Genomic DNA, 24,725 nt, shown 5'->3' on the forward strand with positions numbered 1-24,725 from the left:
CTTGTTGGCTGAAAAAGTGAGGATTATATTTTTCAGTGTTCTTGATCTGCAGATTAAAGATAAATCATTTACTGGCTGGGATATGAGAACATAAGTAAAGAGCTTAATTAGCCCATTACTTAACAACTCAGAAAAATGCTGGGACCCTTTGTAGAATCCAGGTTCATCCTCTTGGGAAACCAACTGTCACATTTCCACCTATATATTTTGTTAGCCTGTAAGGCACTTGATCAAATTCGGCTTCAGTTAGGACTCCCCGTTGGTCTAGAAGCATCAGCAAGCCTCTCTAAGTTCAAAGCCAATGACCAGTTACTTGTGTTCTAGGAGATGGGTGGCAATAGTTTATAAGTAATGGGGTACACTTTACAAAATAAGAGAAACATAACTCCCCTTTTCATTCGTTTCATAGAAAGGATGCATTGCACTTTTGCAAGGCTGGACTAAGTTTTAAAACTCGCAACAACCTGTTTCATTTTACTGATTTTTATCTTTACAAGAAGACAGCAGAGCGAGTCTTCACACCATACAGATTTGTATGAGATATCCCAGTTTAGAAAGTGTTTTCCAGCTCACACAAATGTGACCACTAGTGTTTCTTCAAGGGCTCATGTGTCAAATAACAGCACGAAAATCCTGTGTCTCCGTTTTCTACATTGGGAATTGGCAGACTGAGAGATGAAGTCATTCACAAACACACAGGACAGCCTTAGAGAGCTTTCCAGAGCTTCGGCACCTTAGGAACTGCCGTGCCCTATTCTTTGAGTACATAAAAGAAATGGTCCTGCCAACCTTTCTCTTCTGTCCTTACTCGCTTAACACACCCATTACAGAAGCAAACAGCAAAGAAACCTGTTACCCAGTGGCATCCCTGGTCTCAGGTCATCCAAACAAAAGGGAAGGCCTCAGCCTCACCTGTTCCTCTCATTGACGTGGAACTGACCACCTCACAGAGCAGGACGTGCAGTCCCGCATCTCAGCTTCAGGTCTGTAATTGTTACGCCAGCAGCACGAGATAAATAAGCCTGAAACCCTCATACGCGTCGGATGTCATAGCCCCCGGTCTCCTGAGGACCTGCTTTCCTGTTATTTTTCCATTCTTGCTGGGGCTCGGCAAAGGGAGCGCCTTCTGGTAACCGCCATGCGTGCAGCACTCCCCTTGTTGAATGAATGGAACAGCTGAATCACTCCGACCTTTAGAAGACTCTTCGGGGTGTTCCAGTAGCTCTTCACTCCAGCTAAAGTTTCCTTTTCTTTTACAGACGGCTAGCACCTTGGTTGTGGCTGACTCTAGAATTTCTGGAATCTACAGTTGCATGGCTTCCAATAAAGTAGGGGCTGTGGAAAGAAACATAAGCTTTTATGTCACAGGTAAGCCGCATACCCTGTACTCCCCAAGAGAGCCTCGTGACCTCGCCGCCCTTTCAGTTCTGTTTGTCCTTAGTGCGCTTAGGGCCAGAGGGTTTTTTGGGTTTTTTTTAAATCCCACAAAATTGTTAAACTTTGAGCACCTTCATCCTTGCTCTCCAGAATAGTATTCTACAGTAGTACCGGATCTCCGAACGAGTTCTTTCTCTGAGGTCCCGTTGAGAGCTAGGTGTGTAAGTCCCCCTCCCAGGCTGGATCGTGAATTTAGGCTCTTATCATGTTCATTTTTGAGCTCCTTTCAGTACCCGGCACAGGGTCTGGGACGTAGCAGTTGTTCGGTAACAATTAAGGACACCAAACCTGTGATGATATGTTTTTGGTCTTGAAGCCGAGAAGCTAATTGTCTCACAACTTAAGTCATTTCTACTTTTGAGGAATGAGGCTCTCCTATAGAAATCTGAAGCGGAGTTTGTTGACAGTAATTAATGTGCTGGGTTTTTGGGTATCATTTACCCTTTTTTTTTTAGCCTGAAATATGATGGTCTCTGCAAATCTTAAAACTTCCAAGGTACACAAATGGCACTCCCTAGGTCCCTCTGCGGGTACAGGAAGGAAGTAAGTAGCTCAAAGTATAAAAACAATTGCCTGGCTCCGCACTCCCCCAATTTTCTGAGGAAACCCGGGCAGTTTGCCAGCTTTCTGGAAACTTCGCACTGCATGGGGCAGGCTGCAGCAGTTGCCTAGAATTCTCCAGAAAGAAATAGGTAGGTCTGATTGTATGAGACATAGGGGTTGTCAGATCGCAGGGAGCCTTCCGGCAAGTTAGCCAATCCTCAGAGAAGCTGCATCGTGGGAGATCTCCTGAAGTAGATTCTCACGGAATGTCAGAGCTGGAAGAGACTGGAGAGGCTATTCAACACGACTTTGCAAATGAGGAAAAGGGGTTTGGAGATGTGCAGAGGGACACGGCAGAGTCACCCGAGACCAAGTCAGCCCCTGTCCTCTTACATCCGAGGAGCGGAAGGGAGATCATCTCTGCATCCCTTCCAAGTAGGAAAAGTCCTTTATTTAGGGGAGGATTTCGAGAGCAATTTCACACATACTGGTTCTCTAACCCATCTCGGGTGATTTAGACTAATTAGGAACAAAGGCTCGGACAGTCCTTTTTATTTGGTTGCAAGCAAGTTCCTATCCAAATTCGTAGTCACTATATGTATGATTGCAAATATAAAAGACATGTTCAGAAGATTCCCGTTCTGAACATTCAGCAAGTTTCTACAAATTTAATGAGCACTAACTGTGAAGTTAGAACAGTTCATCTCTGCACTGAGCCCTTGAACAGATTACCATTGATGCCCTGTCTTTATAGGAAGACAGTTTTAACATGAAAAAGTAGTGTTATCTGTACCCTAATATCAAAAGGCATATGCAGAAGTAATGTGGCAGATGAATTTACCAACACTAAGCCAATGCTGTCCAATGGAAATAAAAGCCACAAATGTGATATAAAAATTTTTAGCAAAAACTGTATTTAAAAAAATAAAAATTAATTTTATTTAGCCCAGTATTTCCAAAATACCATTTCACCACGCAGTCAGGGTTTTTAAAGTATTACCCTGCATCTGTTTTTAAATTTTAAATTAATTGAAATAAAATTCATCAAATAAAATTCAGTTCTTTAGTCACACTAGCCACATCTTAAGTGCTCAGTAGCCACACGTGGCCAGTGGAGAGTATGTATAGAGTGGAGCTCCAAGTCTCTGAGAAGGAAGGGCTGAGGTGGTCCTGGGGGAGGAGGGCATAAAATTGGAAGAGGTCAAAAGAAGAGGACAGACTTGCCTTGACATTTTCAGAGCCAAGGCAAGAGTATCGTTGGAGGCCCACAAGCTCTACATCCAACCACCTCACAAATTCTAAATGAAGCAAACAAGCTGTGATGTTTCAGCTTGTCATGGGCAAAAATACCTCCATGATGACCTGAGGTGAGGTGCAAATTTAGAATCTGGGGACTACTCATAGCTCCACAACAGAAAGTGACAATGTCTGGAGGTACAGAAGGAACACCCCACCCCACCCCTGCCACCGTCTTCTCCTTTGACTCCTAGCTCTGTCCCACTACTGCACCTGGGTGTATGGTCTCCACAGCCCACATATCCAAGTGCTGCCCACACCTCTGACTGATAGTCTTCCCCGAGATCTAGAAGTGTGCACATGGACGGGTGATCTGACCTCAGGAGGACAAACCTAGGGAAGAGGTCTTTTTTATTTATTTATTTATTTATTTTCAGCATAACAGTATTCATTGGTTTTGTACCACACCCAGTGCTCCATGCAATCTGTGCCCTCTATAATACCCACCACCTGGTACCCCGACCTCCCACCCCCCTCCCCTTCAGAACCCTCAGATTGTTTTTCAGAGTCCATAGTCTCTCATGGTTCACCTCCCCTTCCCATTTCCCCCAACTCCCTTCTCCTTTCTATCTCCCCATGTCCTCCATGCTATTTATTATGCTCCACAAATAAGTGAAACCATATGATAATTGACTCTCTCTGCTTGACATATTTCACTCAGCATCATCTCTTCCAGTCCCGTCCATGTTGCTACAAAAGTTGGGTATTCGTCCTTTCTGATGGAGGCATAATACTCCATCGTGTATATGGACCACATGGGAAGAGGTCTTTGACAGTCTAGAAACAGACTGAGGATCACCTTCACAGGGAATTGTGGCATCCCAAGCATCTCAAGCAAGATATGGAAGTGGGGGTGGCATGCTTTCTTGACCCCACAGACTCTATGCTGTGAGGAGGGAGATAGCTAGAATAGAGCCTTTAGATGGGTCTGCTTGCTGCTCTGAAGGGAGTACTGGAAGTGGAGGTACCAAGAGTAGAGGGGGATGCTGTGCTGGTTTCCTTATTATTCAGAGTCCTCAAGAAAGATGAATTGATGCCCAGCCTTAATTGCAACACCAATACCTAGCTTACTCCCACTGAGCTTTGCATTTGCTACGTGTCTGTCTGTGTGCGGCAGTATTACTGACAAAGCTGATCACCTGTTCAGAGCAGAGATGCCCTCCTACCTCCTACCACACTGTACAATGTATAACCATGGGATGGTTGAAACCGTTCCTAGATATCAAGACTTGTCCATAGAAAGGAGCTATGAGAATTCAATTCAAACATGCCTAATCAAGGCTTACAATGCTTTTCCTCTAGAAATTCAAGAGCTTTAACCTTACACTGAAACAGAATGTAATTGCTCTGAATTCTTTTCTGCCAATCCTGAAAAGGTCAAGTTTTTGGTAATCATACATTAATTTGCTTACATGTATTACCTTTTTAATGAATGACTGCCTTTTTCTCACTTGAATTGTTGTCATGAGATTTATTCTCACTGGAGATAAAACTAGATAGTCTTAGGGATGTTGCTCCTTACGTGTGTGTTTTCTGCAAAGTGAATGTACATTCACTCGGTGTTTATGCTTGACCTCGTGCAAGGACTGCTTTGAGAGATCTAAGATTCAACTGTTCTAAATCAAAAGATCTAGATTTGGATCCTTATTGATCTTCATGTCATGCATGTTGCCCCTTCCTTAAAATACAACAACAGCTGACATAGGTTGCCTTCCAAACTGATGTAACCGAGTTAGCGGTGGCCTTAAGAATTCTCCACTGCTTCTATTCTCAACTTTGGTATTCCCTTGTAAACAGTATCTACTTAAAACAAGCAAAACTTTCTAGTAAGCACTCACCTCTTTAGAGAATGTTTTTTCTTTTCTTCAGTAGAAGGAAAGCCTTCTTTATTACCACCTGACAAATGAGACCCCTCTCAGCCTGTTGATTTCTATGCTTGTCTGTTTCATGAACTTAATTCACATGGTTTGATCTAACCAAGCCAATATACCCCCACAGAATATGCACCTGTGTAAGTAGATTACTCCTCCCCCCAACCCTAAGTTGAATGTCTCTTCTAAGCAAAGAGGATTCTTCTCCCCGATACCCCATAAGATGCTGTGAATGTCTACGCGTTAAGAGGATGAGAGTTGGTAGGCGCCAGTGAGGATTGTGTTAAATCTGCCCAGACACTTAAGTGTGGGAAGACTTCTTACTTTCACTTTGTTAGAAGGCAATTCTTTGGGTCTGTTTTTGTACTCAGGCTGTTAAAAAAAAAAAATCCACATGAATTAGAAGGAAAACTCCCTCTGGATTCATTAACTAGTGTTAGGACATTTTATTTATCATCTTCTATGGCTCCAAAGAGAAGGCCAAAGGGGTTATCCTGAGAAATGGACAAGCATCTCTAAGAGGCCGTCCAGGAACACGAACCAAGTCAACTTCACTGACAGTGTCCCCCATATGAGAAGCAGACCTCAAAAATCTAGTTGGTTCTTTTCTTTTCCTATGTGTGTGTGTGTGTTTGCTGTTCGCTAGCCCTCCGCATGACCATGGGTGTGTTAGCAATTACCGACGGTGAGACAGGAACAGCACTGCCTTATCTCCCTGGTTTCCCAGTGTCACTAAATGCATTTTATTTTGAGATTCCTGGTGGTGCTTGGCAAAGATAAACAAAATCTTCCATCAGGAAACCTGTGAGCTATTTCCACAGGAAGTTTCAAATCACTAAAGTAAATAGAAACTCTACATGATCTCAATGGTGTTACTTGGGCTCGCTTGGGTTCTAATCACCAGGACGGGACCTCAAAACAAATGGAAAGCTTGTGGATGGTCTTTGAAGAAATGATTTGACCGCAGTCAGTGCACAATTCTTCGGGTATCTGTGTAAAAGTTGACGGCTGAGGTTTTACTCTGCAGGCTTGGAAAAGGTCCCAAATATAAAAAGATGCTGAATTAGAGGGGCTATTTCTGACACCTTATTGTTATGTTAAAAATGACTGTCAGCGGCTTCTGCATCTTCTGGCACATTCTTAGATATTCATTTTAAAAGCAGGAAAACCTCTGCTGGTCCCCTCTCTCTCCAGCCACTCACAGCTTCATAAGCCGCTGCTACCCCCTGCTCCCAGGTTTCAAATGAATACTTTGGCATTTCTTCAGACGTGACACTTTATAATAAAGCCAAAGCCCAGAAAAATCAGAAAAACAAGCAAAGTCGGATTTAGGAAAGAGTTGATATGATATCTAATTTTGGACTATTGTCCCCTTAAGGTTTAAAGGTTTCTTTATAGCTTTGTGTGCAACGGATAATAATAATAATAGCAGAACATAGCGCTTTTCATCTTCAAAGTACTTTGTAAAATGTTGGCCCAAATTCTTTGCTCAAATACAGATACGCCACTAAGTAACAAGCAATGGGAGGGTTTTGGGAGCAGGTCAGTTCAGGGCCAGCAACCAATTTTTTTTTTTTTTTAAATCCTCTGGGGAAATGGTCCAAAATGAGACTAGGGAACTCTGAGTACAAAAGCTAAGTGACAAGTCCAGAGTAAGAAAGCTGAGGAGAAGAGCTCATGAGGTGTTGCTAGAGATGGCGATGAAGGTTAGCTGGGGATTGACAAGAGACAAATGGCTTTTTTTTTTTTTTTAAGACTTTGTTTATTTGTCAGAGAGAGAAAGAGCACAAGTAGAGAGAGTGGGAGGCAGAGGGAGAAGTAGGCTCCCCGCTGAGCAGGGAGCCCAATGTGGGACTCGATTCCAGGACCCTGAGATCATGACCTGAGCCGAAGGCAGATGCTTAACCGACAGAACCACCCGGGGGTCCCTACAAATGGCTTTTAATGGCATATTCACTTTCTGAAAACCTTTACTGTTTTTGAGAGGAAAAGTGATTTTTTAAAAAAATTGTTCCCTCCCTCCCCCATCACCTCCACTTCTGAAATCAGGCAACTCTTTCAGATTCGTTGGCTGCCTATTGTTCTTTGGCATCTGAGTAGAATGATCTCCGTGAGGGGGACCTAAGCAAGTACTGTGGCTCGTTTCTACCCACTATGCCCACCAAGAGCAGGCAAGGTGATGGCACAGTAGCAGGCAGGGATACTGTCTGTCCAGTGGTTGGAAACTAGGGACATCAGGTTTTTTGTTTGTTTGTTTGTTTGTTTGTTTGTTTTCACTGGAGAAATTTAGGATTAAAGTGGTAGCGACTGACAGGACTGAAGTCTCCTGCCGTGTACTTGGGACTTCCCCTTCTCTCCTGGTCACAGTGTATTTTGGATAAGTCTGACCATAACACCACCCTTGGTTTTTAGTACAGATCGCTCTCTTAGGACTTCCCTATTTCACCCGCTCAGCCACCAGTAGAAGTTCCAGATGTATTACAGGAATGGGGAATGTTGCTGTCACCCCAAGATGTAAAACAAATTGTGCTCTGAAAAGGCACTGGGGGCAACAAGGGAAAAATGTGCCCTCCTAATAACCAGCCTGCTTAGTACCTGCTGCCTCGCTTCTGGCAGAACAGACTTAGTTGGTTCCTACCAGGGTTTGATCGGTTCCCCCAACATGAAAAGAGAAGTATTCACCCTTTTAATGCCGATACTGAGAGAATGTGTGTCAGAACGGTTCTTAAGATCTGTGACGATCTCCAGAGGAGACACTGATTTTTCTATGAACTGAAGTTCTCTGTTCTTATTTTATAGACGTGCCAAACGGATTTCATGTTAACTTGGAAAAAATGCCTACAGAAGGCGAGGACCTGAAACTGTCTTGCACAGTTAACAAGTTCTTATATAGAGACGTTACTTGGATCTTGCTGCGGACAGTTAAAAACCGAACAATGCACCACAGCATCAGCAAGCAGAAAATGGCCATCACGAAAGAGAACTCCATCACTCTCAATGTCACCATCAAGAACGTTTCCCTGGAAGATTCAGGCACCTATGCCTGCAGAGCCAGGAACATATACACAGGGGAAGAAATTCTTCAGAAGAAAGAAGTTACAATTAGAGGTGAGCACTGCAACAAAAAGGCTGTTTTCTCTCGGATCTCCAAATTTAAAAGCACAAGGAATGATTGTACCACACAAAATAATGTAAAACATTAAAGGACTCATTAAAAAGTAACAGTTGTCTCATATCATCTTGATTTATTGTCACTGTTGCTAACTTTCCGGCTCAGAGGAGATGCTCCTCCCAAAATGAATTTGGAGATGATAGGAGTGATAATGAGCTCCCGAGGTCCCAGCTCTGGGCTCCCCACCTCTGGGCTGAGGGCTCTGCTCTCTGGGGCCGACTTGGTGCGCCTTTGGATTTGGAGGATCCCTGCAGTGCATTCTCTGTTGTTCTGCTCTTTGCTGTCTTCTCCTGCCTGATAGACAACAACTTGGGACTGATCCTTTCCTCCCACTTTGATGCCAACCTCTCTGTGTTTTTAAGTTTCGAAGCTACGCAAACTGAATAATTTAAAGCGATGCTGGTTTCTGCCAAAGATGGACATGAATAAGTTAATTTGCCAGCTCAGAACGAGTACAGTTGAATTTGAGACTCTTACCGGACCTCTGCCTGGTTTTATTTTGTACTATTTCATCCGCTCTCAATTTGTAAATAGCACCTGGAAGCAAGTGATAATGCTTATTTATTTGAAAATGCTTTTTTTTTTTTTTTTTTACATTAAGCGTATTAATCTTAGACTGGAGCTTCTAAAATGGGCCCCAGGAGTGCAAGATGTCGGTGTAATCCAGTGGTAATTAAAGCTTTAGCACAGTATGAATTCAGAATGCCCACCTGGGTCAAGGTCACATCCTGGCCCTGTGCACTCTGGGTAGCCAGCCGACTAGCCAAGGCAGGCTCCCCCCTCACTGCCTCTGAGTGGACTATCTAGCTACTGACCGCATCTCCAAAAATGGACATCATGCCTTCATCTTACTTAGATATGTCCCCTGGTCGTTCTTTAAAAAAACCCTCTCCTATTTAATTGATGGCATTCAAAGACATACATACCACAGTCAGGTCATCAAGGAAATCAAGGCTCTTGTGACCCGTGGTTGAATGCATTCTTCTAAATGTGAATCTAGGATTTGGCCATTTTAAAAAAAAATCCACTTTCTTAATGGGATTTTTATGGGGATTAAGAAATGGCAAAACCACAGAAGCAGAATTCAGAACCTTTGAAAAACCCACCTCATTTTCCAATCAGGAGAGATGGAAATCTCTCCCGAGCTTGTGTTTGAGGGGAAAGTGACTTTTTCACCAATTTACTATGCATTGTTCTGTTGTTTTCATTTATGATTGATCATTATATGTGCCTTGAGTGAACTATTGGAAAACAAGCCACAGTGACCGAAATAGCCACGACTGAGAACACCGTGGCCGGGCAGCCCGATAGAAGGTGACAATATGACAACTTCTCAGGCTTGGGAACTCACCAGACTGTTTCCTCCTCTAGGTAACAGCCGCTGTCCCACGGCTAAACTTGTCTTTCACGTGGGAATTGCTTTTGTCAAGTGTGAAAGAGTAAACAATAGCGTTTCCCCGGAATGCCAGTTTTATGGCGCCCCCAATGCTCTGAAAACAATTAGTAACCTGGAAGTTGTCAGCCCAGAGGAAAGAATAATCAATTGTATCTGGAAATGTTACCTATGGCTCTTTTGCCTGGCGTCTTTGTTCATTCTAAGCCAGCGTGTTCCTTCAGGAAACAATGCCTTGGTGCCACAGATCGTGGGGACTCCATTTTCACTAAAGCCAAAAAAGCAAATGGGATGGTTGAGGGGTTGCTTCTGCAAAGACGGTGACGCAGACACGCAGAAGCTATCGTTGCCTTCCCCCTTAAAACCGCGCCTGCAATTTTGCAGGGAGGGGAAGGGTGTTAGTAGTCCCAGGGGAGGATTTTAAGGACTTCCAAGAGATGATTTTAAGAATTCCACAGAGGAATTGTTTGCTGTGTAATTCATCTCTCCAGAGAGTTTCAAAAAGAAAAATCTTGTGGGTGGGTTCTGTTTTGTTTGGGTCGTTCCTTGTGGTTTGGAGGAAGGGGAGGATCGTGGGGAAAAAAAGAGAGGAAGAAGAGCCTAAAATAGAGAATTACAGAATTGGAGTAGAGGGCATGAGGCTGGTTCCTCAGCCCCCAGTCCAAGTGACGAAGAGAAACTCTGTATTTAGAAGACCTGGCAGACCCTTGGGGCCATAACACTAAAAGCTGAAAGAAGAACCTGGTAGGGAGCATCTTTGGCTGTTGATAACCAGCAGAAATATTCTGTTAATTTTTATTTTCTCCATTTGAAGGGATCGGCTCCACTTTGTTAAGGTTGGGAAAGCAGCTACCTATTTCCATCAAATAACTTGGGGTTAATAATAAGGGTTCAATGTCCTTTTCTTACCTAAAATGTCAAAACAGGTTATAAAGTATAAAGGGGAATTGATACAATGATTTCTTGGTTGATCGGTCATTGAGAAACCAGTCAAAAATGTGAGAGTTTGCATAGGAGAGCTTTTTTTTCTTCTTCTTCCAGAAATGGGTACAAGGAAAAATATAATACTGTGTGTTTCAGACATGTTTATATGAACTTTGTATTTAATTGAGAGTCCTATGTTTATTCTGCAGTCTTTTTGCTGCTTCTCTTGTCTGAAGTTTGTCTAAGACAGATAGGGCCTTTGGGAGTTCTCAGTATATTTCTGTTAAAATAAACCATTCTCCTTCATATAAGTGTTTGCTAGTACACCTGTCAGGGAGGTCAAATGCTGTCTTTGTTGATGATGCTGTAGTTTATAGCTATGAAAATAATTTTCGGTGTTGTAGGCCCTATATTCAGGCTTTCTTTTTATAATAAGGCCCGTGGGCAATGATTGATCATTTTATCATATTTAGTGCATGGGAAACAGTCACTGTGGTAGGGAAAGCTCTTAAAATATAACTCCATGAACTGTGTCTGAGTTTTAAACGAGATATGTCGAATTTGGCTCACCACTGTAATAGACATTACATGGGAATATGACACTGTTCTTCATTATCTCGTCCTGTTGCACTGATTCTTTTGGAGTCTTTACTGTGTAAAAATGTCAAGATTGTAACAATCAAGCTTGTGAAAAGTTATCAGGATTCAAGATTTTGATACCTGGCTGCATTTATAATTAGGAAACACCATTTGACAGACTTAGCACAGACAGCAAACAGAAATGTTGAAATGGTTCTGCCTGGTCATGGGATGCGGTGCAGGACAGACCAGAAAGATACACGGACAGAAGGCAAAAGAGCCGTCGTGATCACTCATTCCACGCTCTGAGAGTTTCTAAATCAGGGCCCTCCTTTCAACGCTCTTTTTAGCCTTCCGATTTCCTTTTGTATAAAACGAGGAAAGAGCTAGGGATGCACTCTGGAAATCAAAATTTAATGAGAAAGCTGTTTCCCCTTGAAAGGTATAGGATACTATACTTTTTAACCTGAGATTTCGGAATTGCTCGAATGAATACAAATCCTGAGAGTTTCCCCGCAGGAATAAAAAGAGAAAGGTTTGGAGCGTGGGCAGCAACCCTGCGGGGACACAGGGTCAAGCCACTGCCCTGTGTCACCTCTCCTAGCCTTGTAATCGCTCCTAAGCGGCTTTCACAGTGTTAGTACACTAAGATGAGGAAATCCGCAGTGGTCGGAGACAGCTCAGACTGTGTAATTGAAGCCAGGGGCACAGAATGTGTAAGTCATGCCAAACGCCTTTTGATTTCTGTTCCAGGATGCGCAACAGGAGGGGGTGAAGACGATGACACGGGAGGGTGTTAGGTGACGCGGGAGAGACGTTAGGAGTTGTCTTTATTCTTTTCCCTTGGAAGCTCCAGCTGCCAATCCAGCACTCGCCCAGCTAGAATGTATCCACATCAGCAGGACTGACTACTTCGTTAAATAGAGACACTGTACTCAACTGGGGCCTTTGGGGGTACTGCTGTTCCGATGTGGGATTTTCATGTTGTAATGTATTGCATCCTAATGTATGAAATTCATTTTGTTGTACTATATTGGTTGGCATTTTATTAAAATAAATTGTATTGTATCATATTTGTATGTTTTAAGAGAAAATAATATAAAATACAATATTTGTACTATTATATAGTGCAAAAACTACAAACCTATGCCTCTGCCTCTTGAATGAATCCTTTGGTTGCTCGCACTGGGGAAGGGAATGGAAGAAGGAAATAATCAATAAAGCTTGCAAAGTTCAAGAAATTCTCCTGTTTGGTCTCCTGCCTCATACCTCAGGTGACTACGGAGAGAGTCACACAGACACGGCCTCACAAACACATCAAGAAAAATACCTGCAAAATTACATTAAGCTCATCGCTCTAATAGGATATTTTTATGTAAAAATTCACTCTAAGCCTCCATCCAAAAATCGTGGTTGTCCTGTTTCGTTGCTCATAGAGGATGCAACATCCTTAGGTCTCAGAACAGCTGCTCTCACAGAAAGGAAGAGAACTCGTTGGCCAGGCGAAACCCGTGCTATCGAATCCTATAGCATTTTGTTCTCGATTTTACCGTGTGTTCTAACAAACGTCAGTACATTAGAACTTCCTAGAGATGACGCAGATTACACAGAGAAGAAACATTGAGGGGGCAAAATAGGAATGAAACCATACAGTGGAGTTTTGCTGTTTGTATCTGTGAAGCGTTTCTGTGCAGGGCTAAGAAAGGGAACACAGGTGACGAGGATTAACCATCCCCTTTCTTTATTCACCAGATCAGGAAGCACCACACCTTCTGCGAAACCTCAGTGACCACACGGTGGCCATCAGCAGCTCCACTACCCTAGACTGTCACGCTACCGGCGTCCCAGAGCCTCAGATAACCTGGTTTAAAAACAACCACAAGATCCAGCAAGAACCGGGTAAGAGAGCTTGTTTTCCTTGACTTCCTCTGTCTCCTCATCCTCTCCTTCTCTCTCCCTGCCTCTCCCTGCCTCTCAGACCTCTAGAACCTCTGGGCAGTAGAGCACTGGTTCATGCTGAGAGCAACTTGAGCCTGTTCTTCTGCACCTTGCCGGGAAAGATCCATGCGGAATGTGCTTTAAAGGGTCCCTTGGTAAAGAGATGCTAATAGCCCCTGAGACAATGTGTCTGTTCAACTTGACAACAGGCAAAGTGAGGAGTGCGCTCCTTGGTTAGAGGTGCTTAGAGGTGCGGCAGAACTTTGCACAGCTGGTATAGACAGGAAGTCCAGAGCTGTTTTATAATCTTTTAAATGCACTTATCAATTTTCATGATTTGGTAAAAAGAAGAATATTTTAAATGAGAGAATACCGGCTTAAACACAAAACAAAACGAAACAAAACAACCAGTGAAACTAACGGTCGCGTGTTAATTTTCTTTCAAGAAAAAAATACATCTGAGAACAACGAGACTTAAATCAGTAAGTATCAACGCTCTCTGTTGCCTGCTTCATGATCTTGTCATGAAGATTAGAATGAACTTCTTTATAATCTTGCTGAATAATCCCATTTACATGAAAAACTAAAGAGTACCACTTATTTGTAATATCCCAACAACCTAAATCAAGTGACGACCACTATGGAATGGTCCTTGAATGTGAATTCTCTACGCAAAACGAAATCCCCACTGGAGGGTGAGGCACAGAAAGGGCTGGTGGTAGAAGAGCTCTGATGTTAAGACGCCTCACACTAAGCTGATGCCAGACTAACCACGTCACGTCCCTTTTCTCCACCGAGCAGCGCCTTCTGTCGTACTGACGTCATTCACTCCGTCATCCAAACCAGACGCTGCTGACCTCCCCTTCGCCCTTCTCTCATCTGTCACCAGGCTGAGCAGGTTGTGTCTACTAAATACGAAATACTTCTCAAGCCCCGCCTTTCCTCTGCTCCCTTGCTGGCCCTCTGTGGGTTCAGGAGCTCACGATCGGTCTCCGAACGTCTCCGGACTCTCTACCTCTCTACCTCTTTTTTCCTCTCGGAATCTTCTCCGCACAGCTGGATAAGATCTTGGCAGCTGTGAGCACCTCACGTCCCTGTTTCAAGTCTTCCCCTGGCTCTCTATCCCAAGACCAAGTTCAAGCTCTCTCACAGACAAGGACCTCGATAACCGGCCTTCCCTACTTCTCCAGCTCCATGCTTCCCCTCCCCTGATTTGAACCTTATATTCTAGCACTTGCCAAACCCCTGTGGATCGCGGCACACATGCTTCTTCAACCTCTCTGCTGCTTTTGTTCCCGTGTCCCCTCTGCCTGGAGTACCTTCCCTTCATCTAATGCCTACCTGCCCTTTAACACCCAGACTGGGTGTTCTTCTTCTAGAAAGCCTTATTCGGCCCCAGCAAGGAAGGGGAAGATCCTCTAGTGGTCTTTATCATTTATAAATGTTCCCGTTCTGTCTTACTGAGTTATTTTATAATCATCAGTTCATCTGTGTATTATCGATGCGTACTTCTACTGCTCTCTTTCCGTACTGTATCCCTACATGTTTATCATCTTATCATGCCTCATCCTGAGGGCAGACTCTAGATCTTTTATCTTTTTTGTCTTATTTGTATCTAATTTCTCTTTTTATCCTCAGAACCTGGCATAGTGCTTGGCAATCAATCAATGTTTCATGAATGAATGAATGAATAAATGAGAGTTTTTCAGAAAATCGTACTCTAGTCTTAGCAAGTTCACCTGGGAGCATGAAAGCCTACACTTAGGGAAGGTTGGGGAAGCTGTATGGTAGAATTTTTAAAGCTGAAGGGATCTTTGGGATATCTTTGGTCCCATTTGTAGGATAGAAAGTTTAGGCCCAGTGAGGTAAAGTGATTTGCCCAAGATGACACACTATTAAGATGGGCAGTTTCATAGAAAATGAATGCTTGAGGTATTATTCCTGAGGCATTCTACCTTGACGTATTCTACCAAAACCAAAAGATGAATACAAGGATAAATAAATAAAACGGTTTGTGTAAAAGTACCTGTAGCATCCTTCCTTTAGAGGTTCAGAGTTCACATTAGTATGTTAAAGATGCCAAGAAGCCCTATATTAAAGAAATCAGGTGAATTGCTTTAAAGTACTCCCACAAATAATTTGAACATAAAATACATTTTATGAGATGTTAATGTAAGATGTTGGGTTCTTTGAAAGAAGTAAATTTGGCTTGTGTTCAGTTTTCATACTTTGGATGTGGGTTAAAGAATTAGGGTTGAGGGGCGCCTGGGTGGCTCAGTGGGTTAGGGCCTCTGCCTTCAGCTCAGGTCATGGTCCCAGGTCCTGGGATCGAGCCCCACATCAGTCTCTCTGCCTGCCAGGGAGCCTGCTTCCTCTTCTCTCTCTCTGCCTGCCTCTCTGCCTACTTGTGATCTCTGTCTGTTAAATAAATAAATAAAAGTTTTAATTAAAAAAAAAAAAAAAAAAAGAATCAGGGTTGAACCAGTTTCGAAAGCTCATGGCCATTCTGGGACTAGAAGGTAGACAAGGCAAGACGGAATGCTAAAGCAGTTACTACAAATGGAAAAAGATTATGAGGTGTGAGGGAAGGATTGAGTCCTACCATTGCCCTCATGGGTCAGGGAATTTGGGCAACTCACTTATCCCTCCTCTCTGAGCCTCAGTTTCCTTACATATACAATTGGGAGAATACTGACCATACAACCACGTGGTAAGGTTTAAATGAGTTAATATCACTAAACTTGCCCCTAGTTACGGCTGAGTAAATGCTATCTTCTGACCCACCTCATTTACATAGAAACTGGCCATTGAGTTGTCGGAATTTGTTGGAAGGTATCAGATAAGTTAATTAGTAATTCAGCTCAAAGTCAAACACTTCTAAATCCAATAAAGATCTCTTCCTTCTAGCTTTCTCTGATCTTCAGAAGGCCAAGAGAAGACTGTCTAAAACACGTCTTACATACATACTTGCATAAAATCTTTTATGAAAATCATACGATGCTACTGTTGGCATTTATGAAGTTCAACTGTACTAAGTCGTCCATTTTCTCTCCTTTTATTCACTCCTTAAAACTGCTATAGCCTTTTGGAAAAGAACTTTTTAATTCTCTGGAGATAATCTCTTACATGCATGTAGTATTTATAAAGTTTCATATATAAGATTTCCAATTTGAGGCATCAAATTCAGCAGCCAATGCAGTAGGCTCTATGACTATGACCTGCTGACTATGCATGTGGACATCTTCAAAATTCTTTTGCCAATTCATCTTTTACCAATTCTTTATTTCTTTTTTTTACAAACCTGTGGGCAAAGATTACAGGTAACCAGAGTGACAGTCCTTGACTCACTGGTTTTCCCAAAGCTGAACCGGGAAAACACCAAGATCGCAGCCTAGAAAAGACTGAAAACTAGTCCATTTTAAACTAAGCCTTTGGAAAGCCATATTGAGAATACATTTTAAATAAAGTTTAAATAATTAATAATTAAATATATATTTAATGCGATATCTTTACAATACCAAATATAGAATTAAATATATTGAATGAAATATATCATTATAGATACATTTCATTTATGAATATAAAATATAGAATTATATATAAATAAATAATGGTTTAAAAGTAATTAAGCTAATTATTTAAAATTTAAAAATCCGGAGAAGACACTGCATGGCCTTGAGAGAACTGTAACGCGTGGCAACTCAAATAAACTGATACCCTGAGAGGATTTCAGCGGCCTTGGGTCTGGGCTGGGATGGGGTTTGTTAAATGACAACTTAGCCTATTCCAAAGAAAATAGGAGAGAGGAAGCAGGGCACACATGAGAGCGCATGCTCCGGACAAGGGGTTATAAAACGCCTCCGAAAGACTGCGGGAGAGCTTTTCTCCTCCCTCCGCATTTCCTTTCAGGAAGCTCTTCGGTGAGGCACAGCCATTCTAGAGAAGAAATGCAGTTTCAAGAAAACCTTATGAAAGCTGCTGAGTAGTGCTTTCTTGGGCCAAAGGGCATCCGCAGGAACCAAAGGGAGGCTACGCGCACAGGCCCAGGAAAGCATGTGCAGGGGGGACACAAGGCAGTCCCCAGCAGGGCACCCCCTGTAAGCCATGCGGCCCCCGTGCCTGATGGGGGCCCTCCTGGCCCCCTCGAGCACCTGCCGGCTTTGGGGGCCTCCATGGAGCTGCGCTGTCCCACATGTTGCCATTTCCTCCTGCGACACTGCCCACCCCCCGCCCCCTGCAAACAAAAGAATCTTTGCTTCTCAGCCAGCGGACCCTAGAGGCTGCCTCCACTAGGAATCCTTCTTTCACAGCCCAGTCCATAGAGACCCTTCCCTTCCCTTAATATCTGATTTATTTACCATTCATGCCATAGACTGTGTCACTTATTTCCTTGCTTTATGTGGGCTTGTTTGGAACACCTTTGAAGATAGAGAGATAGTATCTTAATAGGTCTTCTTTATTAAAAATAATAAAAATGTATTGAGCCCTCCCTAGGAACCAAGGCACTGTGTGAGATTTAAAAATATTTACTTTTCACGACTATCATCAGAGGTAGGTACTGGGCTTCGATGGCGTTTCACAGAGCAAGTTTAATTCTACAAGCGCTGAACTAGGTACCTGGTCCTGTTCCAGGCATTTCACTTAACCTGGCATGCCACATAACAATCCTAAGAGGTCTGATAAATTATGATGCCTGTTTTACAAAGGAAAGAATGAGGAAGTGTAGATGCAGGAGAACTAGCAGACTAGGTCACGGAGCCTGTGCCGAGCTGTCCGAGGCCGGGACCAGAGGCTGGGATACCAAACTCTGCACGCTGAGCCTGGGGCTGACCGCTGGTGCACATCGCTCCCAGGAATACACAAGCAGCACTTTTTTTTTTTTTTTAATAGGCTCCATGCTGAGCGTGGAGCCCAATGTGGGGCTTGAACTCAGGACCTGGAAATCAAGACCGGCTTAACCCACTGAGCCACCCAGGTGCCCCTAAGCACGTTTAAATGACCTCATGGGTGCTAATACGCATATTTTTAAAACAATGGATATTTTCTCATTTCTAACCCTTAAAGCTTAAGCTTCCCAAAGATTATAGTTTATTTTTTTAAATGTTAAAAATTTACAGCATATTAAAAATATTTAAAGCACTTTTTAAAAGAAGGCTTGCCCATGGAACACCTGGCTGGGTGGGTGGAGAGGGGACTCTTAATCTTGGGGCTGTGGGGTTCTAGAGATTACTCAGAAATAAAATCTTAAAATAAATAAAATACAATAAAAGCAGACATGCCCTGTATGAAGTTAAAAATTATTTTGAACCCAAATCCAGTTACTTTTAAGTTTTAAAAGGTTCAGAATTTATTCCATAACAGCCCAACACTCTCTTAGTCACTCAACAAACATTTATAAGGCAGTACTTTGTATCTGGTGCTGTGTAGCCTCTGCCAATACAGTAGTGAATGAAAAAGCTAAAATCTGAATGATCAAATATCTAAAGTAATTAGTTTATGTAGGTGTTCAAATGAACATAACCTCTTCAAGCCACTACCACATGTGTCCTAACTTCTTTACAATCATCGAGTGAATAGTTAGTTGGGCACCAGAGTTAACGAGTCTAAACATGGAAAAAGGTGAATAAATGGGACAAGTAGAAAATATGTCTCCATTACAGGTTTAAAATATCTTTGAATACATTAGCTAATTGAAAAAATACATCCCCTCTGCTTCAACTTTCCTACTTTCATGCGGCATACACAACAACTATTCCTTGTTCACTAAATACGCAGAATGCAAATGAAATAAAGAGGAAATAAAGGCAGGAGAACTTCCAAATTAGACTGAGGGAAGAAGCCACTCGGAATTCTTAGGAGGGACTGATAGGGTGCAGAGCGTTGAAGAGAAAAGTAGTTTGAGGCGTGTTTACTTCGAAGAGACAGGTGAACCGAGAATTCAGCTAAAGTGAGTATAATTTCGAGGACCAGGTGGGGAAAAAAATGTCATATGGAAGGCCCAGTAGCAAGTTGGAGATGGATTCTATTGGCCAGTGGCTGCTTTGAGCATGATTTGATTCTTAGGGGTACAAAGCAAGCTCTTCTAAGAAACGTCCCTTTCTTTTGGGTTAGAAATGTAAAGGGTTTGTAGACTCCAGTCTTGGAGTCATGGTGCAAAGTCATCTTGGAGACCACACGTATGACCTCCTGGGTGTCATCGTTACTTCTCCGGCCACCTGCTCAAGGGACCTGCAGTTCCTCCGAAATGATCAGAACGCTGCCTTTCTACCTCCCACACTTCCCAGATTCCCCACTGAGGTCCTAAAAATGTCCAAAACTGCGACAGATCGGAGCAGGTGGGGCCGTCGGCAGCAGTGTGGGGACACTTTATGGACACGAGGGGTGTGCGGAGCAGATCTGCAAGGCCTACCTAGCCGCATGTTGTTTCCACAAAGGCCCAAACCGCCTCCCAAGTGATTGTGCAGAGTAAACGGGGTTTCTGAAAAAGTCATTAAAATGCCAGGAAAAGTAACAAACTTTCCTTTGAAAATATTTAAGAGGACAGAAAATAATGCTGCTCTGAGATGGTTTCTAGTAAAGATTGCCTAAACTGAGAACCCATCAGCAAACTTGCTTAAACTGAATTTCTATGCAAAACCTTTCAGAATATTTTAAGATCCGAGCACTGCGCTGAGGGGAACAGCAAAGAGTTTAGGAGTAAATTCCTTCTTAAATAGCCTGAAGCTGGAGCAGGGGAGAATTGCTCTAAACCCCCTATTAATATTCCTTCCTAAATTGGATTTTGGTCACTAAGACCATTTATCTAATGCCCCGAAGGGGACAGCTTCCCTGTCACCACTAGATCACAGACACCAAATACATGTACCTATAGTGCATATTCAGACTGAGGGGACCAGCTGTCCTTGTACTGGGGGCTGGGGGTGGCAGAATGACATCGGAAGGGTAAAGTAGCTTTCAGAGATCTAGGAAAGACCTGAAGGAAGGTAGAGGAGAGAACGAAAACGGATGTTAATGCCTAAGGATAATCAAGTGGCTCCCTGTCCCCTTCAGGCTGTTAGAATCAGCAGCTTCACTTGATCGCTTGGTACTAATAAACTTCAGAAATGTCAATTATCTTTTGTAAAACTTGAAGAGTAATTGCCTTCTCTTTCTTATGAAATCCACCCTTGTGGTGCATAATGAATGAAGACGTGTCCAAGATTCCTGATATACTTGGTGCATGGGAGGGCAAGCTGGCCGCTCTGTCCCCCCCACGGAGCCCCATCAGTCCCCTGATGAGACTGGCTAAGCAGCTGCTCTCACTGCTCCTTTCTCTCCAGTATGTCTTTAAGGGATGGGGGATCCACGTACCCAGACCAAGAACCCCCAAGCTTCACATGTGGCTATCCAGTATCTCCCCTCCCTGGCCAGAATCTTCCAACAAATTCTCAAGGCTTAGTTGTGCCCCCAACAATATATGCATAGGGGACCTTCTGAACACGTTGCAGAACCAAGACTCTGTACCTTTCTAAGGATAAACATCCATTTAGAAGGTGAAGAGAAAGGAGCGGAGTTAAGAAAAGAGTGCAGTGAAGTAATAGCAGGGAAAACATTTCCTTGGCTGGCACTGCCAGAATTCAGAGCTACAAGCCCAACCCCAGATGAAAGAGGAACCCTGACTTTGACCATGGCCTCGACACGGTGGAGAAATGGAGGCTGTCACTTTACGGACTTCTGCAATTACTTGTCCATGTCAGGCAGGTTCAGTGAGACTGACAAGCACAGCTATGGAGCTCTCTGGTTCACACCCAGAAAAGTGAAGTGACCCGTGGGTAGAGTCCCATTTTGTAATGAAAATCACTAGAAGTTATTTATGGAGAATCGGTCCTGACACCCCAATCTATCTCTGCACTGAGATAACATCCAGCTTATTTAGGTATTGTATGTTCTTAAGATGTAGCTAATCCTATCCTAATGCTTTGCCCAAAGAAAATTTCTTGGATGTGCTTTCCACCAGCCCAGAAAAGCCTCCAAACATATACCGTTTGTGAGCCACAGCAAAACCCCATCGAGGGAATCAGACACACTACGTTTGCATAAGCCCATGCATATAAATGGCAGGGCAGGTGGTTCAAGTTTGGTTTTGTGCCTTTTAAAAAGTCCTCTTGAGGGGCACCTGGGTGGCTCAGTGGGTTAAGCCTCTGCCTTCGGCTCAGGTCATGATCCCAGGGTCCTGGGATCGAGCCCCACATCGGGTGCTCTGCTCTGCAGGGAGCCTGCTTCCTCCTCTCTCTCTGCCTGCCTCTCTGCCTACTTGTAATCTCTGTCAGATAAATAAAGAATGAATCTTTAAAAAAAATAAAAATAAAAAGTCCTCTTGATTTTCAAGTGAAAAATTAGACCATAAGAGAGGGAAAAGAAATGGAGAATGTGAACATCATTTTCGAAAGCGCCTCTCGCCCCCTTGTCTTTATTATGGAAAAATGCACATAACATAAATATTACCACTTAATCATCAACATGTACAGTTGGGTGACACTAAGTATCAACCAGCAGCATTATCTAGTTTCCGAACTTTTTCATCACCTCAAAGAGAAACCTCATACCCATTAAAGCTTTCGACTGTGAATGAAGCTCAACTTTTTATTCTTTTGTGACGTCTCATGACCCACAAAACTGTAGTTTGAGCGTGGCCAAGGTCAGCAGCCTGTTTTGTCTGCTGAGCATCTAGGGCTTGAGGGACCAATAGCAGAGAAAAAGAAATGGGAAATGAAGAAGAACAAAGAGAAATAGAGACATGTAGGTGTGTGGTGGGGGACGAGAGATGGAGTTCCTTCCCAGTGGTCACCCCCACAGATCTCAGGGCTGCACCTTGTCCAAAGTCACTAACCCCAAAAATAACAGCCACTGTCTGGGCGCTTAAAATGGGAGACGTCTCCATCCCCAGTCTCCAATTTTCTGCTTACACCAAAGACCGCCTGGCCAAAGAAGGAAAAGCCACACTCTGCCTTAGATAATACTGTGCCTCCATCTCTTAGCAGAAGAATTAAATGAGGCTTTTCTACTCCATGTGTCCAGAACTTGCATTGCCTCCTCTTCCCCCCAAGTACAAACTTGAAACAGTTTAACCAGGACCTGCAGTGATAGACGTTAATGCAGCCGGCGACTCCCGATCCAATTAAGGACAACACGCACACAAATAAATGTCTTCACGGATGACCTAGTCAGTGGACTTGGGCATGGCTTGCATGACTGCATCGATGCTGATAAAGTCAAACTGAGAAAGTCCATTCCTCCCCACCCCATGCTCAAGTGCTTCTCTTCTGCATTATCTCCGACTAGTAAGCAGCCTGAAGCAATTAGGTTACTTGTTTAGTTTAAGGAGTTATCTCATTCAACCCAGTCCTAAAATAAAGCAAACCAAACATATATTGTGTACCCCAGCACACACACGTGTACACACACACACACACACACACACACACACTCTATAGGGGGCCAGTCTTCTGATGGGATGGATTTTGGTTTTGCCTTAATCCAAAATTATAAAATTTTAAATTATAAAATATTATAAATTAATAATTATAATCATTTAATTGTAAATATTAAATATAAATATATAATATATAAATAATATAAAATTTTAATTATAAATTGTTGTGAAGTACAACTTTTCTCCAAAAATATTTCATCATTGTATGGCCAAATATAATGAAATTTTGCAAATGTCTAAGTATTCGGAGATGTATATATCTTTTAAACTTTTATTCAGTGTCTCTTTGCTGATAGTCCGGAGGCCCATCATTTCATTTTTTAAACTACCCTTTTTAAAAATTAAATGGTACATGAATACATTTTCGTTGTAAAAGATCACACAGTTCAGAAATAGCAGAAGCTAAAAAAATTTCCTTGTGGAGAATTAACATAGGCCAACTGTTTGATTTGTATTTTGTCAACAATTTTATCATTTTTTTTTTTACCTAGATATGTGCAGATATGCAAGTTGGGGCACACATAGATGTGGGGCAAATAATAAATGGGATTCAGTCATTCATTCATTCAACAATTATTCACTGAAAGCTGGCTCCGTACCAGGAATATGGGAGGTGCTCTGAACCAGACAGGACCTTGAATTTACACTCTAATGGGAAAAGCCCAGGTGATAAATTTAACGAACAGAACTCTACACATATTGCCTACCATCAGATAGTAGTAACTGCTATGATGGACAAAACAAGGTCATAGTTCATAGTGAGGGACCTGAAGAGGGGTCACACAGGACAGCCAGCCTCTCTGAGATTAACAGGAGTTGAGATCATGCTATGTGTTTTGCTTTAGGACTTGCTTTGATCACAGTGTACCTTGGAGCTCTTTCTCTGTCGGTGCATAACATTCTGCCTCGTTCTTTTTAGCCTCCATATACTATCATGTGGTATGCATGCTCATAATTTATTCTTCTGCTGATGGAAAAACACATTCTTGACTTTAACTTCTATGCAAAGCAGTACTAATACTAGACCGGTCGTAAAAACACCTCTTCGCTAGACACAGAAAGGCCACTTCGGATGGATGGCTATGGTCTGCAGGATACATGCACCCAGCCTCATGGAGCAAGTACCGCGAATCTGAACGGAGACAAGAATCTACGCAGCAGGAATGTGTGTGTGTGTGTGTGTGTGTGTGTGTGCACGCACGTGTGTGTGTTTACAATGTATAGATACGAACCATGAAACTTTAGCTATCGACTATGTGTAACTATAGACTTAGCACCGCTGGACACGTTTTTTTAAGTGCCTGAATCATCTTGAAATACTTCATTAGAACAAAGGCAAAGTTCACAGTGAAAGGGCACAAGAATGCTTTTCATTCTTAAATGTTTAGAAATACATGTGTGTTTGGCACAGTTTCAAGGTGCTGACTTCAACTACAACCCCTTCAAGTCAGCCAGTTTACAATTTCTTGACAGCTTTTGGAAACCATTCTGTTCTCATAACCCAGTTTTGTAAGTCAGGCTTGTGAAGCAATAGATACTGTCCCAAATGAAAAGACCTTTGTTTATGGCTTTTCCCTTATTTCGTGGTTTCGTGAAGAGGAATATTATACAGCATTTTCCACCACTGGTCTCAATCTTATTATTACTTTTCTTAGAAGGAAGGCGGAGGCAGGAAGGGCAGAGGGAGAGAGAGAGAGAGAGAATCCCAAGCAGGATCCACACCCAGTGCGGAGCCTGACACCAGCTCCATTGTACAACCCCGAGATCATGACCCAAGCCAAAATCAAGAGTCAGACGATCAACCAGCTGAGCCCCCCAGGCGCCCATCCACCCTATTCTTTTCTAAGAGCTCCTCTTCTCTCTTTTTCATGGCTGAAGAGCCAACAGTCTCACAAGGGATCCCATTTCCCATCAGGTCTCCTTTAGGCCATGTGTTTTAAACATCTCATAATTCTCTTCCAACATAACATGTTATTATAAGGCTGCTTTTCACTATGTCTCAAATTATTCCACCACTTGCCAACTTTTATTTTCTTTCATGTGCAAGTGCTTTGCCACGTGGCTTAACCTTAGAGTAAAATTCTCAGCAGAGAAAGCAGC

The 24,725-nt window shown here is 42.8% G+C and overlaps 1 protein-coding gene across 1 annotated transcript in view; it reads left to right on the top strand.

Annotated features, from left to right (window-relative positions):
* The window catches only part of FLT1 (fms related receptor tyrosine kinase 1), a 174,610-nt gene that overhangs the window by 90,501 nt on the left and 59,384 nt on the right, over positions 1–24,725 (top strand). Inside the window, exons 12-14 of the mRNA XM_032314380.1 lie at positions 1,260–1,368; positions 7,947–8,255; positions 12,968–13,114. Coding sequence (XP_032170271.1) covers positions 1,260–1,368; positions 7,947–8,255; positions 12,968–13,114 — 565 coding nt within the window. The remainder of the gene's footprint in view (positions 1–1,259; positions 1,369–7,946; positions 8,256–12,967; positions 13,115–24,725) is intronic.

Source organism: Mustela erminea, chromosome 15, assembly GCF_009829155.1.
Source record: "Mustela erminea isolate mMusErm1 chromosome 15, mMusErm1.Pri, whole genome shotgun sequence".
Taxonomy (NCBI): Eukaryota; Metazoa; Chordata; class Mammalia; order Carnivora; family Mustelidae; genus Mustela; species Mustela erminea.